The 12,385-nt window shown below is 30.9% G+C and overlaps 1 protein-coding gene across 1 annotated transcript; it reads right to left on the bottom strand.

Moving 5' to 3' along the window:
* Window positions 1-4,947: 4,947 nt before the first annotated feature.
* On the bottom strand, window positions 4,948-9,907 carry LOC122603142 (polyadenylate-binding protein-interacting protein 11-like). The gene is made up of 10 exons (XM_043775764.1): window positions 9,401-9,907; window positions 8,525-8,632; window positions 8,391-8,435; window positions 8,215-8,287; window positions 8,017-8,129; window positions 7,869-7,928; window positions 7,749-7,796; window positions 7,591-7,659; window positions 5,311-5,372; window positions 4,948-5,230 (listed from the first exon to the last, which is right to left on the bottom strand). Exons 1-10 carry the CDS (start codon window positions 9,815-9,817, stop codon window positions 5,173-5,175), a joined length of 1,053 nt encoding a protein of 350 aa, XP_043631699.1. The 5' UTR covers window positions 9,818-9,907; the 3' UTR covers window positions 4,948-5,172.
* Between the last annotated feature and the right edge of the window lie 2,478 nt (window positions 9,908-12,385).

Here is a 12,385-nt window from a genome sequence, read left to right as displayed (position 1 = left end):
TGGTTGGGTTCGTGTTGACCGGTTGTGCTTCAAGGTTAAATTTTTGACCTGAAATTTTTTGTGGGTTAGAGTCAGAGATATTCGGCATGCTAACCTGAACCCATTAACAGTTTTATCAGGAACCCTCTTCATTTATTGTAGATTCAATTCTAAAAAAAAAAGTTTCTCGCATTTTTCCAGTGGCAGATTCAAACAATATGACTCAAATATTCTATACAATATAAATAGAGTCGCACGATTTCTGTGCGCACATGTTTTTCATCATAAATAGTCCCTGTCGTTAACTTTCTTTCCATAATAGTCCTTAACGTTATTTCTTTTTCAGAAAAAAAATGATCAATGTCGCTAACTTTCTTTGCAATAATAGTCCGTAACGTTATTAAATTCTAGAAAACTCTGACAATCACTAATAGTCGTTAAGTTTTGTTTGAATGTTTAATAGGAGTAACAATACGACTACAAAGCAGGTCCTTTTTTTGACAAAAAGTTAGTTCCTTTTCTCTAACGGTTGTTGATGATCGGTAGATGTTATTTTAGTATGTAACGAGAGTTACAAAAATTGCTGCAAATCAAGTCCATTTCTCTATCGGGCGTCAGTGTATATAGTATTTGTGTCAAATTGATGTTGTCAATCGGTCGCCTAGTTTAACAAAAAAAATGAGTTTGTTTTCCATTTTTTATTTTTACCTTGTACTTTTAACTATATTTTGCCTTCTTACAAATTATTGTACAAATTTAGTATGATGTCCCTAACTTCTACAATGATTTACATGGTACTTCTCATTTTTTTTTGTAATTCACATATAATAATATAATACTAATGCGTTTTCATTATTTTTTTTCTCTGTTTTGTCACATTTTTTTCGATTAATTATAGAGTTGCTATATGATTAATATTCTTTTATTTTATTCCCTCGAACTATTCAAATAACTAATCATGTAAATGATAAGATTTTTACAAGACATATTTTTTTTCAGACGTACGTTTTAATAAGCAACAAACGAATGTATCTCCCGCTTGTGTAAAATTTCTAAAAGCAATGTCATGTCTCCCGGAACCCGGGACAACGGCCGGATACATAACTAGTTAAAAAGAAAAAATCACCCACCCCAACCCAATCCAATGTATTTTCTTATTTTTAAGAACAAATAATCCAACAAAAGAACCCCAAACTCGGCTCCTCCCCAAACCACCGAACCAAAAAAATGTCAGACTTAAACATCCCTTTTGAAGTCCAAACGGAAATCATTCTAAGAATCCCAGATACAAAATCGTTGATTCGGTGCCGATCGGTGTCAAAAGCATGGAAGCCTGTGATGGATAGCAACAAGTTTGTTAAGGCTCATACTCTTCGACATCAGAGGCATAATCGTCATCTACTTATAAAGACACTCGATTGCTCAGATTGCAAAGATTGCACAGGCGATATGTCACCTACTTCGCATTGCGATCATTGCAATTATACACCAGTGAAATATGATCCATCTGAGCTACATTTTTTTGATTGCATTGTTCTATTGCATTTGTTTGTTGCTGCAACAAGTTTTGCAACCTAAAAATGTTTCTTTTGTTGAACATCTTTTGATACTTCGTGCGTTCCATTAATAAATGAATGGATAAATTGACTACCAGCTATAAGTCTATAATCAATGAAGCTTTTACCTAAAAAAAAAAATTCATTTCTATACTTATATTTAACACACACTTAACTTAGAAGGGTTTAAAAATATTGGAATTAATCAAAGGTTTACTAGATAAATAAATAAAATATTAATGTGTTTTTGTCAAAAGAACAAGTATTTTGTAATAAACAGAAGTAACAACATGAACAACAATTATATATTTAAAGATATAAAGAGTACAACAGTACTCACTATCTTGTAGATATATCGGCTTTTGTTTTACAAATCTGATATTCTGATAATGAATTAAAACTAGTAATTAATCCAGCATATAAAAAGATTGCTCTCGTTTTCATTTAAAGTATACTCTTTTGTCTAGTAGGTCAGCCATTCAAATTCAAAAATGAAAATGAAAATATAAGTAAAAAAAATAAAGAAAATTACATTTCTAATGCTTGAAGTTGTCAAAATTTCCATTTATACTCTTTAAGTGAGGAAATTAAGAATATTATCAAGAAGTTGGTTATTATTTTTTTTCATTTTTGATACCAAACACATACGTCATTTGTTTTTTTTTCGTAAACGTCATACTGTACGTGATCAACTAGTGAGGATATCAAAAATGAAAAAAGTAACCAACTTCTTGATACTGTTATTTTGCTATAATTTCCATTTATTTTGCTATTATATAAATTAGGATTTATTCGTATTTGGACTATGTCTATATGTATAAATCTTCCACAAGATTGGTCACTAATCCTTTTAGTATGATTCGCTAATAACCAAATATATTGAAACAAAAAAAATGATATTATTAAAAGACAGATTAATAATACCTCATAAAATAGTTTTTTTGAAGACCTACTTAAATTTTGTCTAGAAGTAATATTTTGGAAGAGATGAAGTAGTTTAGTTGTTGGTGATGATAAGAAGAAAAGGGAGATATAACTGAAAGTTAATTTTAGAATCACTTAAAATTTGATAGTGGATTTACACGTGTAATGTATGAAAAAGAAACAGACATGTACACTTCCATAGTCAATAACAAAGCCAACTAAATACAATTTAGAGAGAATTGCATATATCCCAATACAAATATCCCCAACGGAGACACAGATATGTTAATGTATATGACGCAATGGATGCTACAATGAATTTTCGCGGAGTATTAATATATTTCTCCCATGGTTGATCATATTATTGGTAGATTTATATACTGTGATATACAAATAGTTATTTGTATCTTCTTGCTATCATTAGAGCCCGCAAATGGCTTAAAGTTTCACATAGATATAAAATGCTTGGAGCATGAATCATATTTCTGATGATCAATATATATATGAATGGTTCTTATGAACAACATTGGTATTGAGATTATTATGTGTCATTTAATGACCAAACAAAATATGTGTATGACACAATTATTTACATGCAATATCATCAATTGCAAATTAGACATCCAAGGGGGAAATTTATAAATAATTAATGAGTGGATGTCAAAATTAATATAATTGAATCTCATGAAAAGATGGATATAGCACAAACTTAGTGTTGTATTATCTCGAAAAATCAAGCATAAATTGAATAAGAATATTGTCCATTTATGAAAATATATTTACTATAGGTCAAAAAGCTTCAATATTGGCAAGGCTTATTCATTAAGCTATTATCGGTTTTTCGAACCGCAAATGGGTTGTTGATGTATTTTATCAGTACTAATGATACTACTACATATCCCCGATATTACATCATTTTATAAATGTGTTAGCATTAAATGGCTCCGAATCAACAAGCTATCGCTGGATAAAACAAAAGATATACTTCGATACATGAGATATGAGATTATTTGATCAAAAGAGTTCACTTGCAAAGATGATTGAATATGTTGATGCTAGATATTTGTCTCACCCGCTCAAAAGACAGTAAACTAACAATTTAGTTTTTCACAAATGGTGACACTACAAATTGTATGGATTTCAGTAAATAATTGAGTTTGATGGTTCTTTACTTCTTTTCATTAGGATCTAAACTGTTTCTTGGTTATTAGTCTATTACTCCGTAGTTTCTAGTTGTTGGTTATTACTACTAGATAGCATTTTGTATTCTCAATGGATCCGTTATATGTAATTTTTTTGCAATGTCCTGTTGGATTCTCATCAATCTCATGGATGTGTTTCATTGGCATGTAGGAAATCTATGTTGGCTTTTTCTGTATTTGATCATTAAATCGATTTGTTTAAGCATTTTGTATGTCGAAAGAAAAATTAATGATAAAGATGAAAAAAGAAAAATTGTGAATCCGTATGTCACAAATTGAATAGGTACTTTAGACATATTTGTTATACATAACTATTATTACTGTTTCCCAAAATATGCGTCTTTTTCATTTCATGGATAAACCTCTGTACTCTTAAAATTAATTTTCAAAATTATGCTTTTTGAGTAACATAAAACATAAATGACGGGTTGTTTTCTCAAACTAAAGCCAAATATCTAAATAAATGCCTTGTTAAAAGAATATAGTATAACAACAAAAGATCAAAAATCATCTTCACTGTAAGTTCAACCTAATTATTTGCATATTACGAAGTCTAGTTTTATTTTATTTTTGTGACTAAAATTAAAATATATAAAAAGAAGTTAGATTTAAATTTGAGAAAGAAAATTTAAGGATACAAGTAAATTATAAAGTAAAATAAAATTTTGTTTTATTTTATTTCTATGCATATTATGTGATTCCTTCTAATGATTGAACTTAAAATGAAATTTATGATTTTGATCTTTTGTCGCTATAATAGTTTTTTAGCAACTTTTTTATCTAGATATTTGGTACGTATTTGGTAAGTATACATTCATCCAAGAAATAAAAAAAATAAAAAAGAAGCATAAATTAATGAAAATTTACTCTTTACTTCCAACTTTTATCTCAAGTTTTATTTAATTTCAAATTCAATCGTCAGACTTGTAAAATACTAATTTACATTGTTAAGAAAAAACTCGTGAAAGGATGCAAGTACAACTATACAAAGGCTTTTTGAAACAACAGTACCAACTACCAAAACCCAGCCCAAGATATTGATACTTCCTTAATATATCTAGTCAACTAAAATACTTGCTTGCTCAAAAATAGTTATCATTGAATTTCTGTATGTTTCAAGCACAGAGCAACAAAATATTGACCAGATTACACCTTTGACTCGAGTATCTATTTTCTTGATAAAACCTGTTGGAATTACTATTTAATGAATTTTAATCTTAGCTTTGTTACTGGCGATTCATGTCTTTTAAGATTACCATGATCAAAGAAACACAAACAGTAGCAAATTTCACTTGTTAAATAACAATTTTTCATAATGAAAACATAGAAACCGTCTCAGTTCTTAGTGACAAACCAGTACCTAAGAAGACTCAGAGTTCAGCCTCAAACTTCCATCCTAACTCTACATTTCAAACAGGTACTAGGACCTCGAATGCATTCAACAAACTCCAGAAACATAACAGGGTTGTGTGTATATTTAGATATTGCTGAGGAGATGGATTAGTATTCGATTAGTGCATGGTAGGGCGGGGTGCACGTGGACGAACTGGGGTCTTAGAAGGGCTTACCCTGCAACATCATAATCCACAAGTTATGTCCAAAAAACAGCTCGGACCTTGACAAAGGGAAAACAATAGAGCAACAATCACCTTATGGGCAATGATCCCAATACCGCACCACTACAGTTCAAAGCTGAAATTGCACTCTCTGCCTGCAATATTCAATACAAGCCAATTTAGATGACATGGTAGAACTTATATGAAAAGTAGAATGACAGTTATAGAATTAGTGACTGTTAAAATGCATATAGCAGGAAAAAGATATTAAAATGAAGATGATAATGTGGATAAAAAAATGTAGATAGAGGGGGTGAAGTCAGCTTATAAAAGATATTTGTCGCAAACTAGCTGGTTTCAGACAAAGAAAAAATTGAAGTGGTAGAAAGAAAATTAATGCAGTTCGAATTTAACTTAAGTACGAAGTGACGTGTAGATATAATAGAAAGGTAGTGGTATAGCCGTCACAAGATCCTGATCTATTACCAACGCCCAACGGCATGTCAGAGGAAATTAACGTAATGGGTTATATATAGAAAGAAAGATATCCACATGAAGGATCTAAGCGTCACCAGTACGGAACTTGAGAGAGGATGTGAGCCCCACAAGCAGAATAGCAGCGAAAACCACCCCTTAGACAGCGTGAAGGTCACGACACGAGACATGATGTAAGTCCGGTGGTGGGCAAAGATGGGCGTGAGGATGGGTTCCCTTCATTTTTTAATTATTTATTACATAGTGGGTTTGAGTGGAAATGTGTGATAAGTGGGATCCAAAACTTGATGTAAAGAGTGTGTGACCATGCCATATAATCATGGGATTAGAGTGAAGAGTGAAGGTGTGTGATCCTCTGTGGCTAAGTGGGATCCAAACTACTAATATAATTAGGGAAGTAGGTTACCCAAACATCAAATTAGAAAATCTAAATAATTCAGCAAATTTTGTTAGCCCTAATTCGATATCCCCGACGACTAATACATTCTAACGAGTGGCGCTCCAAATTGACACATGGACAGCACCATATAATTTATGGCACAGCTTAGAAAATCTTAGAAAGACAAGTAATAGCAAAACATTATTCTTTTTCATTAGAAACTTCATACATCTGGGGCTAAACTAACGAACCGGTATCAGTATCTTCACTATTACTGGTTCCAATATACGAGTAAAACATAGTAAATGCCTGCCATCTGTCATTATATTACTCATACTCCCTATATCCCAAAATAAATGCAACAATATCCTTCTGAAGCAATCCTGAATGAATAAAATGGCCCCCACTTGGAAACCCCGATTCTATATACTGTATGTAATAAGAGGCATCGAATATATAGCAACCAAGTTTCATCAATGTTCCACCTAGATCACTAAAGTATTTTATGTATGCATTAAGTTACTCAAGTTTCATTGATTGGTCCATTTATGTGAAAAAAATAGTCGAAACTGGCTCAAATAATGACGTGGACAAACTTGTTGACTTGAACACCGTGTCACGTAATGTGACCAGTCATAAAAAGGGTAAAGGCGGTTATAAATAATGATTTGGACAAACATGTGTACAGGAACACCAGGTGTAACTGGGTATTGCAGTTTATCGTCGTTAAAAACATAAAAATGGAAAAATCCTTGAAACTAGAGACTTGATGTTGACAAAAAACACCTAGGTGGGACGCTGACGATGGATTGACCCACCTCCAGGATAACTTGATGGATCTGGGTCATAAATGAGGCATATCTTACTATTGTAAATGTTCAAGCATATAAAAATAGTAAGCCATGTGCTAAACTACATGATAAGTCAAATGTTACAACTTCTTATCCATCCTAATTTCCATTTTCATAGATAAGAGCATGGTATTAAACTTCTGCAAGTCACCCAAGTGTTACAGAGTATTATATGTATTAACATACATGCATCAAGATTAACATATTATGTTTCAGGCAACTGTGTTAAGCTACATATTTACAACTTCTTATCCATTCTAGTTCTCATTTTCATAAATAAGATTTTGTCATGAAACTTCATCAAGTTACCCAAGTGTTGTCCGATTAACATACATGGATGAATATGAATGTAGTATTACGTGTCGGATGACACTTCAAACAAGTGTTTTACAATGGGTAGCCTAAGGGTAAAAATGAATTATATATCTTCAGCAAACCATCTAACTAATATATTATAGCACATATGAATAATGAATCTACCAAAAATTTGCATTTATCACTACAAATCTTACTATATAGATTACATAGCTCTTTTGGAACATAAAGATAAGTTTCCTTTTCAAGTTGCAAGATACTTTAGTTATAATAACGCAATGCACCAATAATTTAAAGCAACAAAACCAGCCAAAAATATAAGAGAAAAATTACCATCACAAACTCGACAAATGCAATACGAGTTGAATGGTGATAATCTCCTAGCAACCTCAAGCGGTAAACCTATGAAATAACAAGTTCAACCATATAAACATTAACAACTAGAGTAGCAAATTTTGCTTTCAGATATCACATATGGATAACCCACAAACCTCTCCACAAAATGACTCGAAGAAGAGTTTTACATCTGCCTGAGTAACCTGAATCAAACAAAACAAAAATCACATACATGCTCCCATACTAAATAACATTAATTAATGCGTTTAGGCTACCTTTTTATCAATATTAGTACAATAGATAGTTCTTGCACACATTTCTCTTTCATCTTCAGACTAAACACAAATAAATGATCTTGTTAGCACAGCCATACTTTTATTAAGTTTCCAATTTTAGAAACTGAGAAAAATAAAAGAAACTCACGCGTGGCAAAAAAGTTGGATTTACTGGTGCGATTGCAGTTTTTGAAGGAAGAACCCTAACAGGGTAGTACCCAAGCATTGTTCCAGCTAAGCTGAGTGCATTCCTTGCACCTTCTGCAAGATCATATAACCAGCATAATGTAACACCAAGAACAAATTACAAAAACTTAATAAATCATCAAATGTGATGTCGACATACCCTCATCCGTAAACTCAATAAATGCAAAACGAAGAACAGAATTAGGGTCACCACATATACGACAATCAACAACCTAAAAATATCAATAAAGCAATCATAATCATGAAGGGTTAATAAAATGTAAACCAACAAAAAACCAAAATGGAACAATATTATGATTTGATTAACATATTCACCTGTCCACAGTTGATAAAGAGTGCTGCCAGCTGTTCTTCAGTTACCTAAATTCACCCCATCCAATATATTTATAATAAAAAAGATCACACATACTTGAAAAAGAAAAAACTAAAAAACGTGAAACAAAACGGACCTGCTGATCAATATCAGACACATGAACAGTTCTCCTAATGACATCTTCTCTTTGAGCCATGTTCGTTCGGTTATTCATCCTACGTTTCCCCTGATTAAAGTTCCCCTTCTTCGAACGATAATCATTTTACATACTCAAAAAATCAGCACCAAAAACACATACTCATACATAGACATATAATACAAAACATAGGAGGTCTTCCCCAATAAGGTTATCTAGGAAGGTCAAGTCTTTCACTCAAACACACACGCCCTAATCGGGATATCCCAAGACCGTTTCCAAACCCTTTATGCTAAACCCCGCAAGATGTTTACAAAGGTTCAAACTTGATAACTCTTACGAGGACATCCGTACATCGAACCACTATATACATATACATATCATAATAATGATAATACTAACAAAAAGAAATAAAATTTAAACTCCTAAACTAATTTAGCTTAAATTTAATATAAACTTGTATACAAAAAAAATAAAATAAGTGACACCCAATGCAGTCTATCATGGATGATGGGTCCCAATACTTCCTTCGACGGTGTATAGGGAGGTTGGGATTTAGAGAGGCTTACCCTACCTAACGTAGAGATACTGCTTCTAGTTTCAACTAAAGGTAAAAATAGGAGCTCCGGCCTGCCGGGCATGAGGATCAAACCACTGACCTCTGTCTCCAGAGGCAAAGGCTCAGACGACTTGATCCAACCCGGTTGGTTTTAACAATTTTGTATATGAACCCCCATATTTTATCTATCATTTTGATTATGAACCCATTCGGCATTCGACAAGAAAATTCTAAGTCCACCCTACCAATAGATACACATATACATATAACATAAATAGAATTATATAAAACACAAGAAAAGAAAAGAAAAAAGTTACCCTTCTAGAGGGGAGACCAACACCACCACCATTAATATTAGAAAATTGTGTTTGATTACTTTGAAGCATGAAATCGGAGTACCCAAAAGGTGGTGGACCTCCACCTCCACCTCCGGCAGCCGGCGGCGGATAAAGCAACGGCGGCGGTGCCACGTGAAACAAGTGATTATTATTATTAACATAATTATGATTGGAAAGTGAAGGTGGAATGAATTCTTCAGCCATTGGATTCAATTTTGACAACATTTCAGCCAAATCCCTCATTTCTTTTTTAAACCCCTCTTCTTCTTCTTCTTCTTCTTCTTCTTTATGATCACCATTTTTTTTGTCATCATTATTATTATTATTATTATTATTATTCATAGTATCTTTTGTTTGATCAATAATATCTTTATTGTTTGATTCAACAAGAGTCATATTTATTGTACTATGTTGTTGTTTTTGATGATGATGATGATGATCAGCTCACCGACTGACACACACACACACACAGAAACACAAAACACTTTTTATGTTGTTTGTTTTTGTGTTTGTTTTTTTTTTTTTCAGATGATTTAACAGAAGAGAAAAAAGGGAAATCAAGATTTGACTTTTGTTGTGTTAGTTATATAATAAAAGGAAGGTTATTTATTCAAGTAAAAAAATGATAAAGGAAGTGTGACAGTAAAAAAAATAATAATAATAATCAAGAAAATAGAAAGTGAGAGTTTGCTATATTCAACGAAGTGAATTTATTTATTATTTGTTTACTTATAATAACACTCAAGGAAAAAAAGATTTGATTGATTTTTTGTTTTGTTTTTTCTCTTGAGAGAGGTAAAGAAAAAAGAGAGAGAAAAAGGGTGTTACATCACTTGTATAATAAATAATAAATAAATGAATTAGATGAATGAATGAGGGAATATATTATTAATTAAATAAATAAAGTGAGGGCATAAAGATTTCATTTATATATATAGGAAAATGATTAATCAACCTACCTCATATGCTTAAAAATCAATCTAAAAAATTTGACATGTGGACTCCACTAATTCTCTTTCATAATCTTGCCCTCTGATTTCCACATGTCATCATCTCACTATTAGGTCTATCTTTAAGCACATTAATTAGGTTGATTTATCATTATCCATATATATATATATATATATATATTTGATTTAATGTTTTATAAAGAATCGTCATTCCTTGAATTTTGTCTCCTTTGGATGATTGGTTTTTTATATTACTTTTAGATCATCATCATGTCATAGAGAGTTTAGGAGAGTAGGTAAGGAAAATTTGTTTACATTTAAGAAACATACGACCTTAAACTAAAGGAAGTTAAAAAAAAATAGTTAATAATATATTTGAGCTTAGAAATAGAAATGTGCAGCATTGCTAATCATAACACCACGACATTAAATTTGTATGTCACGTCAGGAAACATATGATATTTGACGATACATTAAAATTTTGTTTCACTTTTAAAGAATGTAAAAATATGACTCATGAGAAAATTAAAATATATGAATCATATTTCATGATTTTATAAAGTTTTTGAAAATACCATTTGATCAAATCGAGAAAATTACTATACAAGTCATGGAAATATCGGCATAGGCTTTACAAACTTACAATTGTCTCCTTAGTTATTTATTTGAGTGTATACTTGTTATAACATGTCATGAAAATCACTATTTTTGCCTATAAAATTTAAAAAATATTAACTGGAACGAATATAATATAAGTTCTATATAGTTTGGTTAAGCATATTAAAAAGATTATGTGCTCTTTTTTATTCATTAGATTTTATTCTATTGGATTTTATCTAGTAAGAGTCAAATAAATTTTATTTTTTTTTATAAAGTGAGTTTCGATTCAGACGTGTTGCAGACAATTTTAATCAAAGATTTTCTGGATCTCCAACCCCCTACTCATGGAAAATTTCTTTGAGATGAGAACCCTAAGACTCGAACTTGATACCTTGGGTAAACTCACCCTCGAGGCCCACATAGTGGATTTGGAAGATACCCCTGGCCACGGGGTTTAAGCCAGTGGTTAAGAGTTAAATAAATATAATCTTTTAAATAGATATCTAAAAACTAGATTAAACTCGCACGTTGTGTAAGGCTGACTAAAAGTGTAATTTAAAGGTAACAGATAAATACATTTTTATTCATGATTTATGATAATATAAATAATTAGTTAGATTACAACTGATGCAAATAATAAGATTATAATTTATGATTATATGATATATATCAAATATGTTAAAACATGATTAATGAAACGTAAATATTTATAAATCATATGCAAAGATGACACCTAAAAATACATAATTTTTTTAGTTATATATAAAGAATTAAATTTAAATGATTACTAAAATTTAATATATCATTAGGACAGATTTAAGAGAACTTATATGATAGCATTAACTTGATTCAAGATGATATAGGTTTGCAACCGACTTATTATATACTAATTTACTGATTCAAAATTTGTGCAACTTATTATATATTAATTGTGTAGGTTTATGATATAATGTAGCCGACTTCACGTGAATAACAAATAACGGAAGAAGTTATTTTTAATAATTATAATGATGATTAGGATTAATGATTATGAATAATTTAAATGATATGGATAAACAGATGATACCTTAAAATTAGGAAATTAATGAAAAAATGACAACTTATAAAAAATCCTAAGCAAAAATATATCCTCTCTTAGTTATATAAAGAGAGAGAGAGAAGAGTGTTATAAAAATCGACATCCGTATCTCATTAATATTGGATGGTTAACTTTTATTCTAGTGGAAAAATTGAATCTTGAAAGACATTATAAATAAAGATTTGCCAATGTAACCTTAATAAAAGATTTGCTAAGTATATTGTACTTAAACTTTCTTTTTATAAAAAGAATTTTAACTAATAACTTCTAAAACTTTAGCATAATAATCCTTTTAATACCACAACATTTTGACATGTGTAATTCATTTATTATCTT

Source organism: Erigeron canadensis, chromosome 6 (genome assembly GCF_010389155.1).
Source record: "Erigeron canadensis isolate Cc75 chromosome 6, C_canadensis_v1, whole genome shotgun sequence".
NCBI classification, from domain to species: domain Eukaryota; kingdom Viridiplantae; phylum Streptophyta; class Magnoliopsida; order Asterales; family Asteraceae; genus Erigeron; species Erigeron canadensis.
This window is presented reverse-complemented; position numbering and strand designations above follow the sequence as displayed.

Coding starts and splice junctions, on each gene's coding strand:
- LOC122603142 (XM_043775764.1), bottom strand. CDS start 9,817: ATGACTCTTGTTGAATCAAACAATAAAGATATTATTGATCAAACAAAA. Junction 7,797..7,868: donor GTACTAATATTGATAAAAAG/GTAGCCTAAACG, acceptor TGTTTGATTCAG/GTTACTCAGGCAGATGTAAA. Junction 5,373..7,590: donor CATTTGTCGAGTTTGTGATG/GTAATTTTTCTC, acceptor TGAATATTGCAG/GCAGAGAGTGCAATTTCAGC.